Source organism: Salvelinus fontinalis, chromosome 21 (assembly GCF_029448725.1).
Source record: "Salvelinus fontinalis isolate EN_2023a chromosome 21, ASM2944872v1, whole genome shotgun sequence".
Taxonomy (NCBI): domain Eukaryota; kingdom Metazoa; phylum Chordata; class Actinopteri; order Salmoniformes; family Salmonidae; genus Salvelinus; species Salvelinus fontinalis.
Window position 1 is genome coordinate 34135516 of NC_074685.1, and position 27997 is coordinate 34163512.

The window sequence follows — 27997 nt, forward strand, 5'->3', positions numbered from 1 at the left end:
CGTCACTTCCTTCAAAGACTCACGCGGTCACGTGACGAGGGTTTAGCACTCTGTTTCTGGAATCTGTAAGGTTTAAAATTATGCTTGAAATGCCAACATTCTTTTCTTTATCGATTGCTGATCGCCAACGGACGCCCCGCGACCACTTGGATATCATTTTTTATCGACGGAGTGCTAGGAATTCGCGCCTGAAAATTCCAGCTCTCGGGCTAAACGTCACGTGACCAATACGCGACTCTGGTCGTTTGGTAAAGATGGCGAAAGGTGGTTAGAAAACAGCGGAGCGAAGAGGGTAACAGTCCCTGAAACCGCCGCGATAAACCGAACACCCGTTGACTGCCAAGTGAGTGTTGTTGCCTGGCACAAATATTTGTAAATGGTTGGTGATTTCCCCAGGATCACGGTGAAGTGTTTATAGTGAGGCTGTGAAATGTTGTTTTCGTGGAATTGTATTTTATTGTCCTCTTCCCATTGCAACTAACGCGGCAACTTTAGCTGTTAGCTAACGGCGTGACAGAGCATAACACCAACACGGCTTAGTACGCTATTAGCTAACTAGCCAGATAACTTAAAGCTAACTACAGTAACGTTAGCTAAATACCGTTTGTACATTAACTTTTACTGTAGATATAAATACCTTACTATGGGTAATAATGTTAGTTAGGTCATGTGTTATTTGGGCTGTATTTTAGTACATTGTTTTCTTAGTGCAGTCAAATTCATAACGGGCAGTAGGGGTTAGCCAGTTGTAGTAACGTTATAATGTAGTAGCTAATGGCATAGCTACATAGTTAAGTTATCCAGCAAGCTAACTAGCTTAAATGCCAAGGTGAATGGGACTTGTTTACGCCGCTGTCCCGTGAATAGTAAGGTTGTTCTTCACACAAATAACAGTTGAATATCTATGTATTCAAATTGATACCTTAGTTAGTAACTTGATTTATCAAATCAGTGGACAGCTCAGCCAAGTTAACGTTAGCTAGCTAATGGTCAGTTGAGTTTCAAGTAGCTAAGGTTAGCTAGCTAATATACTGCAGTGCTATTGACTTTAGAGGGTGTGTGGTTTCCTAGTTATGTATGTGTACAAGCCACATTAACCTTCTAAATGTCTTAGCCTGATCTAACTAGCAAGCATCTATAGAACATGTTAGATTTGACATTAGTTAGCTACTGTTAGCTAGTCTTGCGAACAACGACGTCACTCCAGGAAATTGAGACCACGGAGTAGGGAGCAAGTCAAATGGAAACACGTGCCAGAGTCCGGGTCACATTGTAACCAGACAAGTTCTCAATATCACACACCTGGATGTACACCTTGTATTTAAGTGTGTAACTGCTGAATATTCTTGCAGTCTACCTTGACTGATTTGTTTTAAGAATTGGGACCCACTGTCGAACATTTCTTAACACCCTTGACGCTTCCTGACCGGTGCCACATGCCAGTCAACATTCTGTTGCTATCATCTGCTCTGGGTGGGAAGTTTTTTTTAAATTACTTACAGCAGCAGCAGCAACCAACATCATACTTTATTGGTGCTCAGCTGAGTGAAGATATCTGGTCTGATGGTTGGATGAACTGTTAGATTATCAAGGTAAACAGTCACTCAGTGGTCACATGTCTGCCACATGGTCTGACATTTTTAAAATTGTATTCATTGTGTAGTTTTTTATTATCTTTGAGCTTTTATGCATGTATTTGTTGGTGTGAAATTGTGTGATTTTATCAGGGTGTGTTAGACAGCTTACTGTTAAATAAAAGCGGTCAGACTGTACGACATAACAGACTAAGTAGTGTTGAAAAATACAGTTAACTACAGACACAAACAATTTTGGTTAGATCACTAACAGTGGATTGTGACGTGTTGCCAACAATTGTCTATTTTCCTATTCGGCTCCTGCTGATGTCACTTGCCAATTTGTTTTGCAGATGATGGATCCTGGACAGGATTTGCTCTTGGCAGCCCTGAGCGAGAGCGGAATCTGCCCTAACGACCTGTTCGACTTTGACCCTCAGGATGCTGCTCTTCCCTCTCCCACCCCACAGGTAAGTGAAACACAGGGAGGCATCTTCCCAATAGTCCAAAGTGGCTTCTAGCTCTTCTGCATCATTTGAGTTTAATGAATGGAAAAGCATTTAACTAATATAGTTCTCAGTAGTTTAGTGACCTCCCAGCATCTCAGTAGTGGCATTCTCTCCTCTGATATGCATAAATACATAACTAAAGGACAGCCTGGGCAGGGCTCTACAGTGCGACCATTTTACTTGTGTATACGGCTAAATAGTTGGCTGTGCCACCTGGAATTTTAAGTTAGGAGCACCTAGGGGGGAAAATTGCCCAGATCATTTTTGCAATGTACCGCAGCCCCTCACTGTACCGCAGCCCCTGAGTGCCATGGAGAATACACTGAGTGCCGATTCATGACTGTCACGCTTGTGCCATTACTACAAAGAAAATGGCCTGTAGTCTAAAATATATTCCTTTGTGCGCCTTCATTTTTCAACGCACACACGCTCCTTGTACAAAAAAAAGGAAGGTCAGCCTGTATGCTGCTGCTTCAGATGTTTAGTGTTCTCTGGTGCTGATGTGAGTCTTGTTTCTCTCCTCCAGTCCATCTCCATCAGTGCCCTGGGTGTGGGCTTAGGGATGGAGGCAATGGCTCCACCCACACCTGCAGTCTCAATCAGGGTAGGAACTCTCTTCAACAAAATATGGGTCAAAGTGTGCTTTTACCAAGAAACCTAGTTAGTCAACCGTTTGAAAATGTTTTATCCTGTTTGTTTCCACTTAAAAAGGACACGGAATATTTGTGCTGCGTCTACACATTTCATAAAAAACATATGCCTTGTGTTAAACTACTTTACCCAGTTGTATAATGAATTGGAATATCTAGCGTGTTGTACTGCAGTATAATTTCTGTGTGGTAACATCTCAACCTCTCCTCCCTGTTCCTCCTCACTGGTCCACCAGCACAAGCCTCAGCCCTCAACCACCACATTTGTCTTAAATCAACTGAATCAGTTGCCATCACTGGGAACAATTGTTGTGACCAAGCCCTCAACTGGAGGCACGGCCAGACACACCATCACAGTCACTAAGGTGGTCCATACAGCTCCCTCAGCCCTGCGGGGATCCTCTTCCACACTTACCTACTCCACTGCTCTCCCCTCCCCAGTCTCCACAGTGGTTCCTTCCAACAGAGAGCAGGTCAGTGGAGGAAACACTTTTACCCTGGGAGTGGCATTGGGAACAAAAATGCAGCTGAAAATATGAAATAAACAAGTGTTTATTTACGTTCTGATTTTAGTAGTTGTCACGAGGGCAAAGATTCCTTTCAGTTTCATATGCTGCCATCTGCAAAATAGTAACATAAAAAGAGGGAAAACTTGAGTTAGCGCCTTCCTTGTAATAACATGTATATTTCCTTCTGTGTCAGATCCAGCTAAAGGACCTGTTGAGGACCGGCAGCACCATGAAGAGCAGTAGTCTGGTGGAACTCATGAGGCTCAAGCCACCGCCAGACATCGCCCAGCCGGTCGCCACGGCAACAGCCACAGGCACCAGTGAGTCATGGTACTCATAGAACCCTGTCTGGGTTCCAATGACTCCAAAATAGGTTATTTTCTTTTCCCAGTTGTCTTTTGGTGTCTGAGAGAACATGAACACTTGATGTCACTACCTTTTGTCTCTCACCTATTCTGTACCATTTTCAAATATCAGAGGTGACCCTGTGGAGGGAAAAACTGCTCATATTTACAGGTGCAAATCTTGGGTTAGAGGCCAGAGCCATATACACTGCTCAAAAAAATAAAGGGAACACTTAAACAACACAATGTAACTCCAAGTCAATCACACTTCTGTGAAATCAAACTGTCCACTTAGGAAGCAACACTGATTGACAATACATTTCACATGCTGTTGTGCAAATGGAATAGACAAAAGGTGGAAATTATAGGCAATTAGCAAGACACCCCCAATAAAGGAGTGGTTCTGCAGGTGGTGACCACAGACCACTTCTCAGTTCCGATGCTTCCTGGCTGATGTTTTGGTCACTTTTGAATGCTGGCGGTGCTTTCACTCTAGTGGTAGCATGAGACGGAGTCTACAACCCACACAAGTGGCTCAGGTGTGCAGCTCATCCAGGATGGCACATCAATGCGAGCTGTGGCAAGAAGGTTTGCTGTGTCTGTCAGCGTAGTGTCCAGAGCATGGAGGCGCTACCAGGAGACAGGCCAGTACATCAGGAGACGTGGAGGAGGCCGTAGGAGGGCAACAACCCAGCAGCAGGACCGCTACCTCCGACTTTGTGCAAGGAGGAGCAGGTGGAGCACTGCCAGAGCCCTGCAAAATGACCTCCAGCAGGCCACAAATGTGCATGTGTCTGCTCAAATGGTTAGAACGGTTAGGGTGGTATGAGGGCCTGATGTCCACAGGTGGGGTTGTGCTTACAGCCCAACACCGTGCAGGACGTTTGGCATTTGCCAGAGAACACCAAGATTGGCAAATTCGCCACTGGCGCCCTGTGCTCTTCACAGATGAAAGCAGGTTCACACTGAGCACATGTGACAGACGTGACAGAGTCTGGAGACTCTCATGGGGTGGCATTTCTTTGGGGGGCCGCACAGCCCTCCATGTACTCGCCAGAGGTAGCCTGACTGCCATTAGGTACCGAGATGAGATCCTCAGACCCCTTGTGAGACCATATGCTGGTGCGGTTGGCCCTGGGTTCCTCCTAATGCAAGACAATGCTAGACCTCATGTGGCTGGAGTGTGTCAGCAGATTCTGCGAGAGGAAGGCATTGATGCTATGGACTGGCCCGCCCGTTCCCCAGACCCGAATCCAATTGAGCACATCTGGGACATCATGTCTCGCTCCATCCACCAACGCCACCTTGCACCACAGACTGTCCAGGAGTTGGCGGATGCTTTAGTCCAGGTCTTTGGATGAGATCCCTCAGGAGACCACCGCCACCTCATCAGGAGCATGCCCAGGCATTGTAGGGAGGTCATACAGGCACGTGGAGGCCACACACACTACTGAGCCTCATTTTGACTTGTTTTAAGGACATTACATCAAAGTTGGATCAGCCTGTAGTGTGGTTTTCCACTTTAATTTTGAGTGTGACTCCAAATCCAGACCTCCATGGGTTGATAAATTTGATTTCCATTGATCATTTTTGTGTGGTTTTGTTGTCAGCACATTCAACTATGTAAAGAAAAAAGTATGTAATAAGAATATTTCATTCATTCAGATCTAGGATGTGTTATTTTAGTGTTTCCTTTCTTTTTTTGAGCAGTGTATATGGAGAGTTAGGCCAGGTTTTAGAAGAGTCGCCATGTTAGCTCCCATATAGAACTTTATTCTTGAAATGTTGGCGACGTAACAATACGAGAGATGCTCCGACATTTCCCTGTGAAATGACCGGCTTTAAACAAAGCAAAACGGAGCAGTGAATTTCAGCCGTTTTTACTGATTAGCATTTGGGATAATGTGTGTCCAAGTCTTTACTGTATATTAGTGTCAGCTAACTGCATATCTGCTTTCACTGGACGTTTTCATAGGTTTTAAAACTATTAGATGTTAACAGCACTACTCATAAGCGTTAATTTTATTACTGAGCAATGGCTATGGATGGTAAGGTGGCACTCTCGGAATGTTCAACCGCATTGGCCGAAAGACATTTTCAGGCCATGTTATTTTGAGCCCCAGGGTGCAATCCATTCATGTCTTTCCTATCCGTATCGGTTTTTGTCAAGTTGTTGCTCTTTAAGTTTGGAAAGCGCTGATCAGGAAATAACAGCCATTTCAAACCCCTTCCCTGTACAGATTGTTAACTTCACTCACAGGATCATTAATGTGTACCAAACATGTCCATGCTCAATCAGTGTTCAATGCTTTCATCCTGCAGAACTTATACTGTTCTCGACAAAGATGATCAATAAACCGGGTATGGACAGGATCAAGATCAGATATCGTTTGAGTCTAGTGTTATCGTGTAACATCGTCAAAAAGGGTTGTTATAAACGGGTCCAGTTTTCACACCTTCAAAGCACTTTCAACCACTTGATTTCAGTTGTATGTGGTTGGTTTAGACTTCTATAGTGTATGTGAAACTGAAAGCAGTCTGGTGTCTTTAGAAGTGACCTTGCGCAAGGGCTGTTCAGTTAAAGTGAATCATGCCTACGTGTCTGAAAGTTTTTGTTTCTAATGGACGTGGTTAGTAGACGTGTCTCTACTTCCACTAATGATTTCTGTATTCTTTCTGTACCTCTTCTCACAGCGGAACTGAACAACGGTATAAAGAAGGAGGTGTCAAGTAAAGAGGTCGCTCGGATCTGGGTGAACGACGACATGAAAGGGCGGAGCTTCTCACCTACACTAGTGAGTGGTCTCGTCCAATCGCTGACTCTTAACCAAAAAGGCGAACGTCGTAGTAAAACCCATTCCCCCTGTTCAATGACAGACACTCTAGTAGTCTCAAGGAGTTTCCACACCCAGTTCTGAGCTATAGTTTGAATCAGAGTTCAATTATTTGTTACATTGTATTTTTTTATCATTTGTTCGAGTTGGTTTCACATTGCCAAATGTCTAACGAGCTAAAATGCCTTAACAAAACCATGTGTTCATGCAAGTCATTTGTTTATTGGAGAAGAATGCTCGCTTTAAATCCGTCTATGGTTGTCAATAGGTGTAACTTGCACGCGTCCCCAAACTTCATATTACTTTCGCTTTGGTCTTCCAACATGTGGGAGGAAACGGCGCTGTAACTGCGATACGCAGTAGCCTTCAGTAGCCTACATCCCCGTCTCCCCGAGATGCCCTCAGAAATGCCCTGCTACTCACAGAATGTTTCAGAGATATCAAGTTATGGTACTGCGCGCGTTTCATCAAATGCTCGCAGTCAAACAACCAATAATACTCCTCTGTTTTTTTCCCTGTGTTTGGTCCGGACTGCGTTCTCACCTGCAGAGAACTGTACCATGGTACTAATGGAATCGGACCAAGACCATGCTTTTTGAGCGAACCACTGCTCTGTTTAGTTTGCTCACGGCCGCGGGTAGTGTTCATACCAGTCCAAACTAAGGTGGAAAAAGCACCGGAGTTTGGGAATTAAAAATAAAAAAGCTCCTAACCAATTTGGTGTGGAAGCCCCCTTATCGATAAACGGCAACAACACAATGATTCCCTAATAATTACTATTTTCTTTAGGATTCAACAAAGCCTTCTGAGATTTTAATTCAATATCCTGCTGAGTTTCTGTGAAATGCTTCAGACAGCTTAGTAACGAGTGATCATGTCTTTGTGTAGAAACTCCCAGGAATGGAGGAGGAGGCTGAGGAAGAGGAGGATGAAGAGTTGGGTCATGCTGAGACATACGCTGAGTACATGCCCATGAAATGTAAGCTTTACTGGCAGAGTACTCAGAACTATTTAGTTTCCTTTCACATTTACTGAAGCTGTTAAGCCTTGTTCACACTGGCAGTTTGAAGGGACTCAAACTTTTTGGGGGGCATATCCGTTTTTGAATCTGATATTTTTCCTGTAACCTGAACAGCCAAAAAACGCATTGAATCCGATATTTCAAGCCGCCTTCGTAGGTGGTTTAAAATTGGAGACAAATCTGATTCCTGTCCATGGAACTTGTCTGAATGGTCAAATTTAATTTCCCCTCACGTGATTTTTTTTTTTGTCTGTTATTTGGCATATCTTGTTGTTTGGTAGCTACTCTGAGTGTTTGACAAGTATACGTGGTAGCTAATTAATTAATTGTTTACCAGCAAATTAGTGAATGTGCTAGCAAACTAAACGTCTAGCTAGCTTAGGTGACTGCTGTGGCTAGCCAAAAATAATCTTGTTTATCCTTTGAGGCTGTAAGTGTTCTTACACTATGATGTCAAAGATTCAACGCAAATCAGAGACTTCCATCGTTGTCGCCTTAGCTTGCTATACAACAACTTCTGATGGATTGAGGGAGCACGAGCACCACCAATCAGCCTACGCCTCTGCACACAGACCCGCCATTACCATGGAAACTAGCATGGCCAGGTCAAAAAATTACTACAGTCTGAGCAAGCACACATCCGACACAACACAACTTGCTGTTTGGACAGTCAGTATTCCAAAATGGATTTAAAAAACAAACCTGATTTTGAGGTTTGAATCCTGAAGTGTGAACGAGGCTTAATACTTATCATAGTCAAATAATATTGACCGATGAAAGATGGGTGGAGCCCATGCAGAGGTACACACTAAGTGTTTGCTTTGAGGGTGCAGAGGGCTTAATGGATAACAAAGATTTGATTGGTCAGTTGGCTGATTTGTTGATTGATGGTTCCAGTGCGGATCGGGCTGCGTCACCCAGACCCAGTGGTGGAGACCAGCTCCCTGTCCAGTGTGAAGCCTCCAAACGTTTGGTACAGAATGTCCATACCAGAGGAGACTGTTGACCGCGGCTGGCTGTCTGCCCTGCAGCTGGAGGCCATCACATACGCTGCCCAGGTAAAGAGCCTACACATTTACGCCGCTGCTCACTTGGCCAGATAAAGACCCTACTACAGCTTGGCACTGCTTTATGTACTAGTGTAGATGAGCATTTACATACCGAAATGTTTCTTGTCTCCATAGCAACATGAGACATTCCTCCCTAATGGCGACCGAGCGTCCTATCTGATAGGAGACGGGGCCGGAGTAGGCAAGGGCCGGACCATCGCTGGGATCATCTACGAGAACTACCTCCTCGGCAGAAAGAGGTCACTCTGGTAAAACTATAACTAGGGTTACCTGATACATCCAATCAATGAAACAAGATGAAATTACACACGTATTCACACACACCCATTTCTTAAAAGCTATTCCATCTTCACAGGTTCAGTGTTTCTAATGACCTGAAGTATGATGCGGAGAGGGATCTGAAAGACATAGGAGCCAAGAACATTCAGGTCCATTCACTAAACAAGGTAAGAGGTTGCCCGCTGTGTGCAGATGTGCTTCTCCATGCATTTTTATTACATGGTAATAAATTGAAGCGGATCCTTCACACTGGATATGCTTTTCATATCTGCCTTCCAAAATGACGTGTTCACATGCATGTCAAGGTGTTGTTCGCCTTCACTCAAAACCGATCCTATTTTGTCTGTCCCAGTTTAAGTATGGTAAGATCTCGTCCAAACACAACGGCAGTGTGAAAAAGGGGGTGATCTTCGCTACGTACTCCTCTCTGATCGGAGAGAGCCAGTCTGGAGGGAAGTACAAGACCCGCTTCAAACAGCTGCTCCACTGGTGTGGAGAGGACTTTGACGGAGTCGTATCCTTTCATTGACCAACAGATGACTACTGTAAAAACAAATCATAGAAAAATATAATTGCCCTTAACACAACTTGTCCAAATATATACTGAGTTTGTAATCTGTAACTACCCTTAGAAGTAGGAGTTGTAGTAACTGGTAGGTGGAAGTGTCAATTGTTTAGTGACGATAACACTTTTCCTTAACCCAAGCCCCTTTTAGATTGTGTATGACGAGTGTCACAAAGCCAAAAATGTCTGTCCCATCGGGTCATCCAAACCCACCAAGACTGGACTGGCGGTCCTGGAGCTGCAGAACAAACTGCCCAAGGCACGGGTGGTGTACGCTAGCGCCACTGGTAAGATACTAACCACCTAGAGAGGAGTTTGCTGGCGTGTTCATGCTTCAAATGATGAGCAGGGTCATTATTCTATCTGAACCATCTTTTTGTGTAGCTCCTATATGGTGGGAAATATAGTACAAGATATGATAACCTAAATGAACAGAAGTGTTCTCCATCTGTGTGTGTGTGGCCTTTTATCATTATTTGATTAATTATTTTCAGGTGCGTCTGAGCCCCGTAACATGGCGTACATGAACCGGCTGGGAATCTGGGGAGAGGGGACACCTTTCAGAGAGTTCAGCAACTTTATCCAGGCTGTGGAGCGCAGGTGAGGGAGACGGACACACTAGTACCTCGTCATAGTGGTGCAGAGTATTTGTGGTTTAAAAATGACCACAGAATGGAGGCAGCAAGTGATCTTGAAGTTATGACTCTTGGCAGATGGAATCTGTAGAGGCAGAATGTCTTCAAACCTTAAACTGATACAAAACATGAATATGCAGATAAATCTGTTTTGTAGATAAACTTCTCCTGCTTAAGTCTTGTTATACCTCCCCTCGTCTATGTCTACTGATATGGTGTCTAGCGTATTACAAATTACTTTCCACTTGAAGAAATATCTATTCCAAATAAACCTTTTCCTCCCTTGCATTCACTTTTCCTCAGAGGTGTTGGTGCCATGGAGATAGTTGCCATGGATATGAAGCTGAGGGGGATGTACATTGCCAGGCAGCTGAGCTTCACAGGCGTCACGTTCAAGATTGAGGAGGTTCCCTTGACAACACACTACATCAAGATGTACAACAAGTCTGTACGCCTGGTAAGGAGCCTTGACCTAATCCTAACCTTAACCGTTTTCCCTGGGATCTTTTCAGTTACAGAAACTCTGTTTTAACCCTGTCCCGTCTTTCAGTGGGTGGCTGCGCGGGAGAAGTTCCAGGCGGCTGCTAACCTGATGGAGGCAGAGCAGCGGATGAAGAAGTCCATGTGGGGTCAGTTCTGGTCAGCCCACCAGAGGTTCTTCAAGTACCTCTGCATCGCCTCCAAGGTCCGCAGAGTGGTTCAGCTTGCCAGGGAGGAGGTCAAAAACGGAAAGGTGGGTGGGATGTTTCAGAAGATAAAAAGACGAGATTGTGTCATTGCAGGAATCTATTTTTATTTTTTTTACATCGGATTTCAGAAGTTTAGGAATACTGCCACATGCATATTGGTTTTAGTGTATTGTGGTTGGTTTAAAGGGAGGTGACTGGTGTTCTCCCATATGTTTTTCTGTGAACCCAGACTGTGTGACTAGAGCCTGTGTCTCTCTGTAGTGTGTCGTGATTGGTCTTCAGTCGACAGGAGAGGCCAGAACACTGGAGGCCCTGGAGGAAGGAGGAGGAGAGCTGAACGACTTTGTTTCCACCGCAAAGTAAGTTTTCACCCAGGCAGGGAGTCCGCTGGTCCTTAACGTCTTAAATGAATTCATCTGATTTAAATGCTTTTAGGAGTCTTTTTTCGCGAACGGGGAGGACTGCAGTGTTTCCGTTAAACAAAAATAAATATTAAATAATACTGGAGGTGTGCATTCAAGATGTTAGTGAGCTATCCAAATGTGTGTGTGCCATTATACATTCCCTGAACATGTTAGATGAAATAGCTAACTTCTTTCATGTCTTACTTTGTGCTGGAAAAGGTCAGTCTAGAGCCCTCCAACTTAGCTACCTTTTTGAAGTATAGCTCTTTGATACCCGATTCACTGAATAAGGGAATTATTTTATTAGACTATTTGGTTGTAAGCTAATGTAATAATCTTATCTCATAATACCGCCAGGAGAGCTACAAGGTGTGTAGACTTTTGTTCCAAATCCACTCAAACACACCAAATTCTACAAATCAACTGCTCAACATGACCTTGTTAAGCTGACTCGGTGTGTTTGAGCAGTGCTGGATCAAAAGCCTGCACACAGTGGCCTAGTCCTCCAGATGGAGAGTTACCCCAATTTTACTGTGTATGATGGGGTTATGTTTGACTTAAAGGCATTTTTTCCCAGTGGTATCATTATAGCTGGTATTGATAACTGGTTGCATGATTTCCTAGCAGCAACATTATGTCGCCATCAGTCGATACTTGCACAAATGTCTATTCTGATAACGCTTACCTGTAACTGTTTGCTTAACTGAGGTGCTGAAATTCATACTTTTAAATAAACTTTTATCGAATACAACCACAGACCTTTTCCTCATTTGTGATGCTCACTCAGCACGAATGCGCTTGTGTCAATTGAATCTCAGATTACGTAGTACGTCAAGGCCGCTACGTCTCCAGTTGAGCAACACAAATTAAGGGAAATTCGGTTGTATTCAATAAAATGTCATCATTTTATTCACCCACGGAAGGAGCGCAGTTGTACAGGCCAAAGAGGTACATGAAAGCGTTTTTGGATTTGACATTTTTACAAGTATCGACTGATGGCGCTTCAATGTTGCGAGCAAGTCGCACGACCAGTTATCAATACTCGACTCTGACTAATATTGTACAGCTATAATGCTAGCTAGCTGTATGCTAATACTATCTCTAACAAGGTGTTTGCCCTCTCCCCTCCCAGAGGTGTTCTGCAGTCCTTGATAGAGAAGCACTTCCCTGCTCCAGACAGACAAAAGCTGTTCAGTCTGCTGGGCATCGACCTGTCGGCCAAGAAGACGCCGTCGCCCAGCGAGGCCGCCACAGAGCAAAAGGGCAAGAAGAGGAAAGGTACTGGAGGGCAGGCAGTAGGGTTGTAATGATTCAGCGATACTCATTGGTCCTTGTTTAAAATGTTTAAGATATGAGTGCATTGGTCCGCGGGACTGAAACCTGCGATTCGTAACGATCGATTTAACAAAATTTGTACCATGCCTTCAGAAAGTATTCATACCCCTTGACTAAATCCACATTTTGTTACAGCCTGAATTCAAAATGCCTTCTTTCCCGTCTATTCACAATAGCCCATAATGACTAAGTGAAAACATGTTTTTAGTTTTTTTTTGCAGATCTATTAAATGAAATGCACAAATGTCTAATTTAGGTAAGTATACACACCCCCTTGAGTCAATACCTCACCTGGATTGTGCAGCATTAGCCCATTTTTATTATTTGTAAAAATTCTTCAAGCTCTATCAAATTGGTTGTTGATCTTTGCTCGACAACCATTTTCAGGTCTTGCTGTAGATTTAAGTCAACTGTATCTCGGGTACTCAGTTACTTTGAATGTCTTCTTGGTAAGCAACTGCAGTGTAGATTTGTTTTAGGTTATTGTCCTGCTGAAGGTGAAATCATCGCCCAGTGTCTGGTGGAAAGCAGACTGAACCAGGTTTTCCTCTACGATTTTGCCTGTGCTTAGCTCCATTTCGTTTTTAAAAATTATCCTGGAAAAGCTCCCCAGTCCCTAACGATTACAAGCATAACATGATTCAGCCACCACTGCTTGAAAATCTGGATATCCAATGTCTGTTTATTTTTTTATCTACCAATAGGTGCCCTTCTCTGTGAAGCATTGGAAAACCTCCCTGGTCTTTGTGGTTGAATCTGTTTGAATTCACTGCTCGACTGGGGGACCTTAAAGATAATTGTATGTGTGGGGTACAGAGAAGGTCATTCAAAAATCCTGTTAAACACTATTAATGCAGACACTGAGTCCATGTGACTTGTGAAGCATATTTTTACTCCTGAACTTCTTTAGGCTTGCCATAATAAAGGGGTTGAATACTTACTGACTCAAGGCATTTCAGCTTTACATATTTTTATGAGTAAACATTTCCAAAAATGTGATTCCACTTTGACATTATGGGTTATTCTGTGTAGGCCAGTGACGACAAAATCTAAATGTGAACAATTTAAAAATCTGTTCAACAAAACTAAATGTGGAAATAGTCAAGGGGTGTGAATATTTTCTGAAGGCACTGGAGTTAGGTCGACCGTGATTGATCTACAAGTCATTTTGCATGCTGAACAACACCGGTAGCCTTGTCAAACTGTGCGCATTTGTGCGCTGTCCAACGAGAGGTGGGCCTATTCCAGATCTGGCACATCTACGTGTCACCTTCAGCATTCAAATGTTTGTTTAATGGCTTGTGCATTATAAGGCTTTATTAGTTTTGACAACCAATGTAATTCACTAGGTTATTTTTATGAAATGCGCTATTAAACGCATTTTACCGGAATAAAACTAGCCTAAGCTACCGCCCAAGTCAACTCTCATCTGGCTGTAGGTAGGTTACATGCTGATCAGGGCTTGCATGAGACTTCAATTGTTCAAGTTCATCAGCAATAGTTTTGGAAGTTTTGCTTGAAACAATCAGTGTATATGGTCATTTTTAGATATACAGGGTAAAGTTGATAATTTCATAACGAGGACAGCAATCACTTTTGCTATGCAACGCGGGAGAAGAGAAGCTAATTTGGAGTGTTTTCAGATCAAGTGTTTGGGGTGGTAGATGCCCAGTTTCCCTTATGGGTCAGCTCAGATGCCTCCGGTTGCCTGACTAGAGGTCAACCGATTTAATCGGAAGGGCCGATTTCAAGTTTTCCTAACAATCTGTAATCGACGCCAATTACATTGCACTCCACGAGGAGACTGCGTGGCAGGCTGACCCACCTGTTACGCGAGTGCAGCAAGGAGCCAGGGTAAGTTGCTAGCAAGCATTAAATTGATCTTATAAAAAACAATCAATCTTAACATAATCACTAGTTAACTACACATGGTGGTTTATATTACTAGTTTATCTAGCTTGTTCTGTTGCATATAATCCTGTTAATTTATCATCGAATTACAGCCTACTTCGCCAAACGGGTGATTTAACAAGCGCAGTCGTGAAAAAAGCACTGTCGTTGCACCAATGTACCTAACCATAAACATCAATGCTTTTCTGAAAATCAATAAATAAGTAAATATTTTTTTTACCCTGCATATTTAGTTACTATTGCCTGCTAACATGAATTTCTTTTTAACTAGGGAAATTGTGTCACTTCTCTTGCGTTCTGTGCAAGCAGAGTCAGGGTATATGCAGCAGTTTGGGCCGCCTGGCTCGTTGCGAACTGTGTGAAGACCATTTCTTCCTAACAAAGACCGTAATTAATTTGCCAGAATTTTACATAATTATGACATAACATTGAAGGTTGTGCAATGTAACAGCAATATTTAGACTTAGGGTTGCTGCCCGTTCGATAAAATACGAAACGGTTCCGTATTTCACTGAAAGAATAAACGTTTTGTTTACGAAATTATAATTTCCGGATTTGACCATATTAATGACCTAAGGCTCGTATTTCTGTGTGTATATTATAATTAAGTCTGATTTGACAGAGCAGTCTGACTGAGCGGTGGTAGGCAGCAGCATGCTCGTAAGCATTCATTCAAACAGCACTTTCCTGCGTTTGCCAGCATCTCTTCGCTGTGCTTCAAGCATTGCACTTTATGACTTCAAGCCTATCAACTCCCGAGATTAGGCTGGCAATAATATAGTGTCTATAAGAACATCCAATTGTCAAAGGTATATGAAACACAAATGGTAGAGAGAGAAATAGTCCTATAATTCCTATAATAACTACAACCTAAAACTTCTTAACTGGGAATATTGAAGACTCATGTTAAAAGGAACCACCAGCTCTCAAATGTTCTCATGTTCTGAGCAAGGAGCTTAAACGTTAGCTTTTTTACATGGCACATATTGCACTTTTACTTTCTTCTCCAACACTGTGTTTTTGCATTGAACCTGTGACTCATCCTAGGTGTTTTATGTAATGTTCTGGCTTACTGTTCCACATATGAGAAGTGAATCTTTAAAAAGGCCTTATTGTGGGAGACTAAGTGTTTTGGCTGTTTACCAATCGTAATGTTCCCTCTCTCCCAGCAGGTGCTGAGATAAAGAAACCAGAGAAGCGGAAGAGAAAGTCTGGTGGTCTGTCGGGGAGCAGCTCTGACGACAGCGAATCGGAGGAGTCTGATAAGGATGATGCGGAGAGTGACGACAGCTTCAAGTCGGTCAGCTCGGGAGAAGATGATGATGACTTCAACCCCTTCAAGGATGATTCCAGCGAGGATGAGGAGGATGGTGAGCGAGGGAGATTGATGATATTTAAGACGTTTGATTACTACCGAACATTGTCTTATACTTTCTGCCTCTTTTAGACCCCTGGCTGTCTGGAAAGAGGAAAGAGGCGAAGAAAGGCAAGGAGAAGATGAATAAAAAAAAGACAAAGAAGAAGAAGAGCATTGACCCAGACTCTATCCACAGTGCCTTGTTAGCCTCTGGTCTGGGCTCCATCAGGCCTGCTTTCACCACCCCCATAGTCAAGACCTCCAGCACACCTGCCATAGGTGAGTTAGTAGCAACAGCGCACCTGCCATAGGTGAGTGTCGTGTCGAACTCCTGTGCAAATCCCCTTTTGCAATCTATGTATTTTCTAAAGCATGAGTTAGGGTTGTATAACCAGTCAGGGTGAGCAGAGGAAGATATTCAACACTTTTAAAAAAATAAGTAATTTTTACCTTTTCTCCCTCTAATCCCTCCATTAGCAAAGGTAGAGGCAGATGACAGCTGTATGACCAGTCAGGATGCTGTGGAAGATGCTCAGCAGATGAAGAGAGATCTGTTGGACCAGCTGGAGAAGCTGGCTCAGGATCTACCCCCCAACACTCTGGATGAACTCATAGACGAGCTGGGAGGACCGGACAATGTGGCTGAGGTAATGGAAAAATGTAGATTTCCGCCTAAATAGACATACCCAAAAGTAACTGCTATTCCTGTGTAATTACATGATTCTGACATGCAAAAACATGGTGTATTTGGAAGGAAGACATCTGGGAGATTGAGTAAATGATCAGAAGATAGGAGTTACATATTTCAAATACTCAAGATGAAGCACACACAAAAACTTTATATTTCATCTTTGTGTGTGAATTATTGATGACTAGCGCTGGATACACATCAGATGGCTTCCACAACATGTGAACAATCGCAGGGGGAAAAAATGGGATTGATAAACCTAACTAGAAATGGGCAGATGTTTTAGTAAGTCATGTGTGGTCACGAGACATTTCCAAGTGTCCCTAAACCTCTCCAAAGTGGCATATGTCTGTAAATTAGATATTTCCAGTGCTATTGCACGTTTGCAATCCCTAAATGCTATTTGTTTAGTATAAAAACACAATCTCTACCATATCAACCTCATTCAAACGTGGTGGTGTTATGGGGTATCCAGGTTACATTCTAATATGAAAAATATATCATTCCAAAGTAGTTGTCTAACATTGAAGTTACTTGTTACATGGGCCTATGTAAACTAAATACAAAGCACAAAAAGCAGATGACTTCTAAAAAATAAATTGGCTATAAAAAGTCTTAGTGGATCCAGTATGCTAAAGAGATTAAATCTGTTTACAATGTAGTGTCCTGGGGTGCGTCTCGTCTCTGATGCAGGTAGCAATAGTTTGCATTGCGCGTAAAAGGTTCTAGGCCTTTGTCCCACCCAGGTCAACGGAATATCCCTGGAAAGTTTATCATTGGCTACAAGACTGTCAAGGTGCCATAGTAGCCAGTCCCCTGTGTAATAGATGCCTACAGCGCGTAAGCAGGCGACGTCATATTTTTGATGCGCCAAGATGGTCACTCGATGTTGCCATTCAAGTCCTACATCATCAGATGACATTGGCAATAGGCTAGTAAGGATTAATTTGATACGCCCCATGTAGCATTAGCTCCAACAAAGTCCAAATAGAAGCTTACCTTGTAAGATGTTTGTGGTAAACATTGTGTAAAATAGAAATGTTGACGCTTGGGGCTGGTGAAGAATAACAGTAGGTCACAGGTAGGCAAATACATCCTCAAGATCTGAGTCACAGCTTTTGGTGTGTGTCAACGTGTTCCATGTTTATTTTGTTTATGCTTCACAACGCTAAATAGAATGTAGGTAGCAACATTTGGACCTTTTTCACTATCTTTACATTTCTTTTTATCCTTTTTGTTTTGTTCCCACATTGTCTCTGCCGTATTCCAGATGACAGGCCGTAAAGGTCGGGTGGTCAGTAACGACGACGGCAGCATCTCTTACGAGTCACGCTCTGAATTGGATGTTCCTGTGGAGATCCTCAACCTCACAGAGAAACAGAGGTTCATGGACGGAGAGAAAGTAAGGGAGGACTGGGAGAGAAATGGGAGAAACAAATGTTTAATTGTCACACACTGTGTAGGTGCAGTGAAATGTGTTGTTTTACAGAGTCAGACATAGTAGTATGGTGCCCCTGTAGCAAATTAGAGTTAAGTGCCTTGCTCAAGGGCACATTGGCAGATTTTTTTTTTATACCTTGTTTGCTCTGGGTTTTTTTAACCATTGACCTTTCAATTACTGGTGAATGATCTCTGTGCCCTTGGGCAAGGCACTTAACCCTAATTTGCTCCAGGGACTCCGTACTACTATGAGAGGTAAAGCCCCGAGCCAACTTCTCTATATGCTAGGCTGCCTGAGAGAAGGACATGGGAGGAGGGAAAAGTAATACACCATGATTCTGTCTTAGGCGAGGGGTACAAGCACAATGACTTGAGAAATGTAGGTTGTGGCGCAGTGTCCTTGTTTGAGTCACAAATATATAGCATCATTTGAATATATTGTTCACAAACCATAGCACAGAACCATTCCTAACCTTGTTCTCCTCCCTCTCCAGAACATAGCCATCATCTCGGAGGCGGCTAGCTCCGGTATCTCCCTGCAGGCTGACCGGCGGGTGAAGAACCAGAGGAGGAGGGTCCACATGACCCTGGAGCTGCCCTGGAGTGCAGACAGAGCCATACAGCAGTTTGGTGAGATATTTCTCTGGCTGTGGTTTCATTACTCCCATACATACTGAAGCATACTGAAGCACTGAGACTTTTCTGAAAAATGCTATAGAAATAAAAATCTGTCTTCACTCTAGTCTTGTGGGATTTACTTGTCTCTCAATAATGTGGCTTATTTTACTTAATTTACTTGGCATGTCTCTGGGGGTTTCCACTCTGTTACTATGGGAATAGTAGGTATGTACGTATTTAGAATAATGCAATGTGTGTTCTGCTCAATGCTACCATTGTCTGACATCTCGTTCCCTCTCTCTCAGGGAGGACCCACAGGTCTAACCAGGTGACGGCTCCAGAGTACGTGTTCCTCATCTCTGAGCTGGCTGGGGAACAGAGGTTTGCCTCCATTGTGGCCAAGAGACTGGAGAGCCTGGTAAGAACCTGTCCTGTCAGTGGTTCAATTGAGCTGACTAGTTGAAAATATGGATATTATCCTCCATGTTTGGCTGCTGACGCTACATGTGATCGGTGTATTCCACAGGGTGCCCTCACGCATGGAGACAGAAGAGCAACAGAGACGAGAGATCTCAGCAGGTTCAACTTCGACAACAAAGTAAGTAGATATACCACATAGGAACACGCTGTGTGTGTGTAGGGTTCAGTTTCTAACTTTCTGCTCCACTCCACAGTATGGCAGAAATGCACTGGAGATCGTGATGAAGTCTATTGTCAACCTGGACTCTCCGTTAGTGAATCCTCCTTCGGACTTCGAAGGGGATTTCTACAAAGGTGTGTCTGTATTTCAAGATCTGTCCAGTCATAGGATTTATGTCCGGGCAATTCCTTGGTAACAGAATGATACTAAGACTCAGATGTTAACTTTAAAATGTATACCAAACAAAACCCAATAATTGGCAAGTTAAACAAGGCAACAGTAAAAATGCTGTCCCCCACTAATGATGCAGCCTTGGGGCAATCACAAAAAAATTGTAATTGAAGGATCTCTATGGCAAGACGTGTCATTCACCCAAGTTTTAGTCAAATTCAGGCCAATGTTGTCTGAGATTGCGTGGGTTAGCTAGACTCATATCCCTGAGCATGTGTGCCAAATGTCATCATTCTGAGTCAAACAGATCACGAGACATCAACCTTTTCCCGTTATAGCGCCACTCTGGTCGATATGAATGTTCTTGCATATGTAGTCTTGACAGTATGTGCAACATGTTTCCAAGTTTTGTTACAATACGAATATTCTTGACTGTTTTATATGCATTTATTTGCCAGAACACGCCCACGTGAATGTTTATTGGACAATAGCTACCTAGTCTGGAAAATATTGCATTGAGACCTTTGTCTATAGATGCCACATATCACGGTACCAAAACGTTATGATAACATCATTTTAGAATACCGTAGTACCGTTTCATATGATACTACCACATTTTTCAGCCCTACTGATCTAAAGAACCGGTTTGCGCCGGTTATATAAGGTTTATGTAGTCCAGTTTTTTTGTTTATACATTTTAAGCAACAACATCCAGTCTCTTGTATGCATGCGCAAGTCCAATAATGTATTTCAAGTTCATGCACATCTCCCGTGTAATGAGCCAGTCATATCCCCTACCAGCCACATCCCCTACCAGCCATCGCTCACCTGTTTCTCTTCGTCCGCACAAAACTATGAAAATACATGAAATCATGTAGTAACCAAAGAAGTGTTCAACGAACTTTATATTTTATACTTCAGGTTCTTCAAAGTAGCCACCCTTTGCCTTGATGACAGCTTTGCACACTCTTGGCATTCTCTCAATCAGCTTCATGAGGTAGTCATCTGTAATGCATTTCAATTAACAGGTGTGTCTTGTTAAGAGGTAATCTGTGGAATTTCTTTCCTTAATGCATTTGAGCCAATCAGTTGTTGTGACAAGGTAGGGGTGGTAAACAGAAGATAGCCCTATTTGGTAAAAGACCAAGTCCATATTATGGCAAGAACAGCTCAAATAAGCAAAGAGAAATGACAGTCCATCATTTACTTTAAGACATGTAGGTCAGTCAATCCGGAAATGTCAACAACTTTTCAAGTTTTTCAAGTGACGTCACAAAAAGCATCAAGCTCTATGATGAAACTGGCTCTCATGAGGACCGCCACAAGAAAGGAAGACTCAGAGTTACCTCTGCTGCAGAGGATGAGTTCATTGGAGTAAACTGCACCTCAGATTGCAACCCAAATAAATGCTTCAGAGTTCAAGTAACAAGACACATCTCAACATCAACTGTTCAGAGGAGAGTGTGAATCAGGCCTTTATGGTCGAATTGCTGCAATGAAACCACTACTAAAGGATGCTAAGAAACACGAACACTGGACATTAGACCAGTGTAAATCTGGCCTTTGGTCTGAGTCCAAATTTGAGATTTTTGGTTCTAACCGCCATGTCTTTGTGAGAACCAGAGAAGGTGAACGGATGATCTCCGCATGTGTGTTTCCCACCGTGAAGCATGGAGGAGGGGGTGTGATGCTGTGGAGGTGCTATGCTGGTGACACAGTCTGATTAATTTAGAATTCAAGGCACACTTAACCAGCATGGGCTACCACAGCATTCTGCAGCGATATGCCATCCCTTCTGGTTTGCGCTTCCGTATTCCATGTGTTATTTCAAAGTTTTGATGTCTTCTCTATTATTCTACAATGTAGAAAATAGTAAAATATAGAAAAACCCTTGAATGAGTAGGTGTGTCCGAACTTTTGACTGGTACTGTAATTTGGCCGTGATGGCGGGTGGGGGATACGTGCATTTGATTGATTGGTGCAGCGCGCAGAGTGATCAAAGTTGATACATTTGTATAATTTCATCACCTGGTATAACCAATCGCATAGGCCAGTCTGAGTATGCTTTGCAAGTTTGCTGTCACGCAGCCTGAGTGACCGAGAGGAAAAATAGAGCACAGGTTCGCGACAGACATGCTTACAGCTTTATTGTAAAGCTGTGTCGTTTTAGAGAATTTGGCAGTGCGTCCAACCGGCCTCAACTGTAGATCACGTGTAACCACGCCAGCCCAGGAGCTCCACTTCTGGCTTCTTCACCTGCTGGATTTTCTGAGACCAGCCACCCGGATAGATGATGAAACTGTCAGTTTGCACAACCAAAATAATTTATGCAAAAACTGTCAAACCAAATCATGGAAGCTCATCTGCGTGCTCGTCGTCTGACTGCAGTTCGGCGTTGTAACCGACATCAGAGGGAAAATGCTCACCTTCTCCAGTTTGTGCTCTTTAAGGATGAGTCCCAGTTTCAACTATACCGGGCAGACGGCATGTACTGCGTCGTCTGGGTGAGTGATTTGCTGACGTCAACGTTGTGAACAGAGAGCCCCACTGCCACCATGGGGCAAGGCATAAGTTACAGACAATGAACACAATTGCATTTTATTGATGACAATTTGAATGCACGGAGATACCATGACGAGATCCTGAGGCCCATTGTCGTTCTGTTGCAATCACCATATTGCCACATAATGCACAGCCCCATGTCGCAAATGATCTGTACACAATTCCTGGAAGCTGGAAATGTCCCAGTTCTTCCATGGCCTGCATGCTCACCAAATATGTCACCTGTTGAGCATGTTTTGGATGCTCTGGATCAATGTCTATGACTGCGTGTTCCAGTTTCCACCAATATCCAGCAACTTCGCACAGCTATTGAAGAGTGGGACAACATTCCATAGGCCACAATCAACACCCTAATCAACTATGTGAAGGAAATGTTGTGCTGCATGAGGCAAATGGTGGTCACACCAGATACTGACTGATTTTTCTGATCCACGCCACTACTTTTATGCATCTGTGAGCAACAGATGCATATCTGTATTCCCAGTCATGTGAAATCCATAGATTAGGGCCTAATGAATTTATTTCAATTGACTGATTCTCCGAATATGCGCTGTAACTCACTAAAATCTTTGAAATTGTTGCATGTTGCGTTTTTATTTTTGTTCTGTGTATTTCTGGTACGCCTTAAATTCTGTTTTGGTGACTTTTGACATTTGGGCGAGAGCAGTGTGTTTGTGGGAAAGAGGGAGACTGAGTGTGTCTGTTAACTGAAGAGTAAAGAAGGGTTCATGCAGTGTTTTCCCCTTATTGCCACAATGACATGCAGATCGTTATGTATAATCTTCCAGACAAATCACAGGTGGGCCTTTGCAAATATGAGCAAATCAGCAATTCTTTGCAGTATTCTATTATACAGTGTGAAGTTAATTCAATATATGTTGTATTGTGTGAATATCAGTGACAAGATTTTTGTGTGGCAAATGCACATAACGTTGACAAAATGGGAACACGTGTCCGGGGTATCGCGATACTACTCGGTATCGTGATACTTGGCCTGGTATCATATCAATAGTAAAATGTTGGTATCGTGACAACACTACTTAAAGTGCATTTCTTTTTGTACGTTTTTCCAGTGGAAATTGTTAAAGGTAGTCCTTGATGCTGAGTCTCGGCATCATTCTGTTATTGTGGAATTGCCCATCCCTATTTTGAGCCAGGGGAAATTGCATTCTCCGGCTTGATACTGGGGATTCTTTCATAGTGTCTATTATCCACACTTGAATGACTCAGCCCAAAAACTATCTGGTGTGTGGCTGTGGTCTTACTTTCATCTGACGTGATCTGGTCTTCATCCTGTTCTCTGGCAGAGATCCGTCATGGGTTGATCGGAGTGGGTCTGATCAATGTGGAGGACCGATCAGGGATTCTGTCTCTGGACAAAGGTGAGACGCTCGAACTTTAAGCCTTGTCAGATTACAATAGGAAGTCTAAGATTGTACGGTTCTTGCTGTACAAAACACTTTCCCTCTCCTTCCCAGACTACAATAACATAGGGAAGTTCCTGAACCGTATCCTAGGGATGGCAGTGCAGGAGCAGAACGCTCTGTTCCAGTACTTCTCTGACACTCTGGCAGCTGTCATACAGAACGCCAAGAAGAACGGACGCTACGACATGGGCATACTGGGTAAGACTGGAGAGGAACTTTTTTCTCTAATTCTGTTAAATCAGATGAATGAGGGAGGACTATACTGGGAATGAGGGAGGACTATACTGGGAATGAGGGAGGACTATACTGGGAATGAGGGAGGACTATACTGGGAATGAGGGAGGACTATACTGGGAATGAGGGAGGACTATACTGGGAATGAGGGAGGACTATACTGGGAATGAGGGAGGACTATACTGGGAATGAGGGAGGACTATACTGGGAATGAGGGAGGACTATACTGGGAATGAGGGAGGACTATACTGGGAATGAGGGAGGACTATACTGGGAATGAGGGAGGACTATACTGGGAATGAGGGAGGACTATACTGGGAATGAGGGAGGACTATACTGGGAATGAGGGAGGACTATACTGGGAATGAGGGAGGACTATACTGGGAATGACACCTGCAGTATTATACAACTGATTAGAACGGTGTTTATCTTGTCTTGTAGACCTGGGTTCTGGGGATGAGAAGGTGAAGAAGATTGAAGCCAAGAAGTTCCTGACCCCAGGTTACTCCACCTCAGGACATGTGGAGCTCTACACGGTACGACTGACCGTTGTTTTTCCCACTAGGCGACAAAAGAAACTGGTTTAACCTGGAATTCTTATCTTACATCTCCAATGGACTGGTAGCCATTTTCCATGTTGTAAATACTGTCTCTGTTTGTCAGGTAAGTGTGGAGAGAGGCATGTCCTGGGAGGATGCCACCCACGCCTGGGCCGAGCAGAGTGGACCAGATGATGGCTTCTATGTACAGGTACCAAAAGACCAACAATACTTTTTCATGTCTTAACTGAGTTTGGCGAACTCTTACGTCGGGGATCATCAACTAGATTCAGGAAGATTTCTTTTTTTCTTGGCCGTAATTCGAAATGTGTAGGGCTTCCTGAGTGCCTCAGCAGTCTAAGGCACTGCATCGCAGTGTTGCGGCGTCACTACAGCCTAGGATCCGATCCCACACACCCGGCTGTGACCGCAAGTCCCATAGGGCGGCGCACCAATTGGCCCAGCGTCGTCCGGGTTAGGCGAGGGTTTGGCCGGGGGGGGGCTTTACTTGGCTCATTGTGCTCTAGCGACTCCTTGTGGCGTGCCGAGCGCCTGCAGGCTGACATCGGTTGTCAGGTGAACGGTGTTTCCTCCGAACATTGGTGCTTCTGGGTTAAGCGAGCGGGTGTTAAGAAGCGCAGCTTGGCAGGTCATGTTTCGGAGGACGCATGACTCGACCTTCGCCTTTCCCGAGCATGTTGGGAAGTTGCAGCGATGAGACAAGATCGTAATCACGAAATTGGAGAGAAAAAAGGGGTTAAGAATTACAAAAAATAAATACAAATTGTAGACTGTGAATTGGACACAAGAAGCCCAAACGTATATAATATTTGACTAAAGCATAATCATTTCAAACCTTGCTTACATTTTATGGCACAAAAAAGATATACAATTGTATCTAAGAACATTGTAAAACAAAAAAACTCTAGTTGTAACACTGCTGTATTTTGCTGATTCCTAGATAAGGAACAACAAGAAGACGGCCATCTTGGTGCAGGAGGTGAACAGTAAGAAGAGGCTGTTCCTGGTCTATAGACCTAACACGGGAAAACAGCTTAAACTGGAAGCCTACGCTGACATCAAGAAGAAGTGTAAAAAGGTTCTCTCAGATGATGCCAAACAGCACTGGATTGACCAGTACAAGTCTTCAGCTGAGATCTGCGCTCATGCATACTGGTAGGTGCTGTTTCTCCAATGACTGAAGTTGTAGTGGTGGTTTTGGCGGAGTCATCAAGTTCACTATCCGGTCTTGAGCTTTACTAGTATAGTTGTATGAACTAGTCAGGAAAGAGGTGAATCGTGTGTTTATAAACCCTGTCTCCTCCCTCCAGGCGTGGTAACTGTAAGAAGGCGTCAGTGGGTCTGCAGTGTGAGGTGGGTCTGCGCTGCAGGACGTACTACGTGCTGTGTGGCTCTGTGCTCAGCGTGTGGACCAAGGTGGAGGGGGTCCTGGCCTCCGTCAGCGGAACAAATGTCAAGATGCAAATCGTCCGCCTCAGGACAGAGGACGGGCAGAGGATCGTGGGTAAGTTGATGCTGGAAGTCTTTGAAGAGTTTTGGGCAGAATATTTTCTTTTGTGCTTTTGAAATTGTTCCCTTTAATGTATTTTACCGGAGGAGTATTTTACCAAAGCAGAAGCTGCTCCCTCTCCTCCCCAACAAGTGAAATTTTAAATGAACAGTTGTTAAAATGAGGTTGGACTACGTGGACGCTAGCAAATGTGGTTATTTCCTATCTCTTTCCGTCTCTTGTGTCCAGGCCTGATCATTCCAGCGAACTGCGTCTCTCCTCTGACCAACATCCTGTCGTCATCTGACCAGTCTCAGCAACTGGCTGTTCAGCAGCAGCAGAAGTGGCAGCAGCTGCACCCTCAGAGCCTCAGCCACGTACACAACACATAGCAAGGGTTCATCACCCAGTCCGACCTGATGGGCTCCGACCCCATCTCTGCCTCTAAGCCCTGGGTTCTTAACCCGACCTGATGGGATACAACTATATTTCTATCTGGATCTCCACCTCCGCACTGTGGCACGACAGCAGCAGCACCCCCCCCCCATTCTCCCTAGCTCCTTCTCCGTTCCTCCTGAGGTGCTGCGAGCGCTGAGTTGTGGTTCTCCCTGTAGCTTAACCGTGGTGGCAGTGTTAAGATTTCAGGGTTTATGTCCAAAGAAGAGACTGTCTCGCTCGGAGTTGGCTTGACTACTATTATTCCTCTGAGATTCAGAGCTGAAGATTTAGAAGAGGCTGTGGTGATAAAGGGGGGAGAGGACGCATGTCAGTGGAGAAGAGAGGCATAATTATAACGCCTGACTGTTTTTCTGTTTTCTTTCCTCCCCCTCTAAGCTCTGTAAACGTGCCCTGTGCTTTCTGTTGGTGACTTGTTCCTACCACTGCTTTCTGTACTGAAAGCTGGGGTGGGCGTCACCTAGGTTTTTGTTTTCTACTGGTGACAGGTCAGTGCTCAGGGGTTCGTTAAGCTTTACAGTGACCCTTTTTTTTTTTTTTTTTTTAAGCAAACTGACATTTTCTAATCTGTCTACCTGAGATGCATGACTACACACACACACACGCACACCAACTGCTTTCTTCCCTCATTTTAGTAATTACTCATGACTCAAGTCTCAGGCATGACAACTACTCTCACTGTCGCTGAATCGAAAATGCCACCCTATTCCCTAGATGGCACACTACCTGTACGTTGTGCACCATATAGCTAATGGGGTGTAATTTCATTGACTAACAAAAGTGTATCAAACATGGGTGTGTCCCATAAACCTGCAGTTGTTTTTACAGCTTGACTATTAAGTACTGTGACCGTGCATGGTTTAAAATACCTGTTTATTTTCCTAAATGAATTCCTCTGCATTCAAAAGATTTTCAGGAACGGGTTGTTTTAATGTGGCATCAGATTCAACATCTTGTACTATCAAACTCTACGGCAAACTACAGCAGATAACAATCCTGGAGTCGTATTATACAACTGTACTTGGAAGGTCATAGATCTTGTTTGTCGATACAAGCTGTTTAATACTGCTACAGTAAAAGTTAGTATTCAAGAAAGAGTTTGTTGCTGAATTCCAAACCGACCGCTTCTACCTTCTGTATGTGCTGGTGTAGATTGGACAGGTGTATCCAATGTGGTAACGATAGCACCTTGGAGGATGAGGTGGATCTCATTAGCATATTCACTCAGATCCTTTAGATATCCATGAAGTACCTAGGGGTCAGCGGCATTGGGTTTTGGGGGTTGGGCACTTGTTCCCTCACTGATTCTGAACTGGAATCTAACCTCCGTTCTCACCCAGTCAGCAACATTACTGCTTGCCCTCTGTTAATTTTACATCTGATTTCAGTTTTCCATCACTTGAGACATGATGCACAGTGGGGGCTGAAGACTTTCTAAAAGCTTTTCTTGGTTTAGAGTGCTGTAAGAAGTTATGACGGTCAGCCTGTTGAGTTTAGGATACTCCTTTTGGTATACCAATGTGTATATTGTCATATCTGGAAAGAAGATGTTTTTTGCTTAAATAGTCGTTTGTTAAACACTTGACAGTGTTTCATCCTTGCACGAGTTGCACTTCGGACTGATTTGTACAAATAATCTGTATTAAATGATTTAACTGAGTGCAAGATTTCTACCTCTTGCATATGACCAATAAATCCAAGGAGAAAGTTTGAATCCAGTTTCACTTTTTTATTTTTTATTCCTGATATATATTTGTATATACTTTTTATTATGCACTGTATGTACTCTGTAGTCATAACAAGATTTATAAGTATTAATGAAAGAAGCATATTATAAATGCCTAAGACATGTTTGTTAAAGCATCATCACTCTGTGCCAATGATGTCCCCACTACTTTTTTGTGTTTAGAGCTCAGGCCATCAATTGGGGGTCTGTACTTTTCCGCAACTTCCTATGGATAATGACACTGAAAATTATGATTGGGGCATAGAACGTGGCCGCTGCCGGCCCACCAATGGTCAAGAG

At 43.5% G+C, this 27997-nt stretch overlaps 1 protein-coding gene across 5 annotated transcripts; it reads left to right on the top strand.

The window, feature by feature from the left end:
• Positions 1-27685, top strand: sbno1 (strawberry notch homolog 1 (Drosophila)). 5 transcript variants are annotated; one of them, XM_055874938.1, is made up of 33 exons: positions 2-343; positions 1444-1592; positions 1928-2044; positions 2610-2687; positions 2970-3206; positions 3436-3562; positions 6281-6381; positions 7309-7399; positions 8339-8499; positions 8626-8759; positions 8867-8957; positions 9143-9304; positions 9507-9642; positions 9850-9955; positions 10294-10447; positions 10541-10723; positions 10941-11038; positions 12216-12361; positions 15499-15699; positions 15777-15965; positions 16164-16333; positions 17645-17776; positions 18309-18444; positions 18738-18850; positions 18959-19030; positions 19107-19206; positions 23113-23187; positions 23284-23430; positions 23908-24002; positions 24130-24216; positions 24967-25181; positions 25337-25530; positions 25765-27685. In XM_055874938.1, the coding sequence occupies exons 3-33, from the start codon at positions 1928-1930 to the stop codon at positions 25905-25907; spliced, it is 4191 nt and encodes a 1396-aa protein (XP_055730913.1). In that variant the 5' UTR covers positions 2-343; positions 1444-1592; the 3' UTR covers positions 25908-27685. The 5 variants fall into 5 exon arrangements, with proteins under 5 accessions (XP_055730914.1, XP_055730913.1, XP_055730910.1 ...); XM_055874939.1 differs by having other exon boundaries at positions 1-1592; positions 15502-15699; XM_055874935.1 differs by having other exon boundaries at positions 2-1592.
• Positions 27686-27997: the final 312 nt, after the last annotated feature.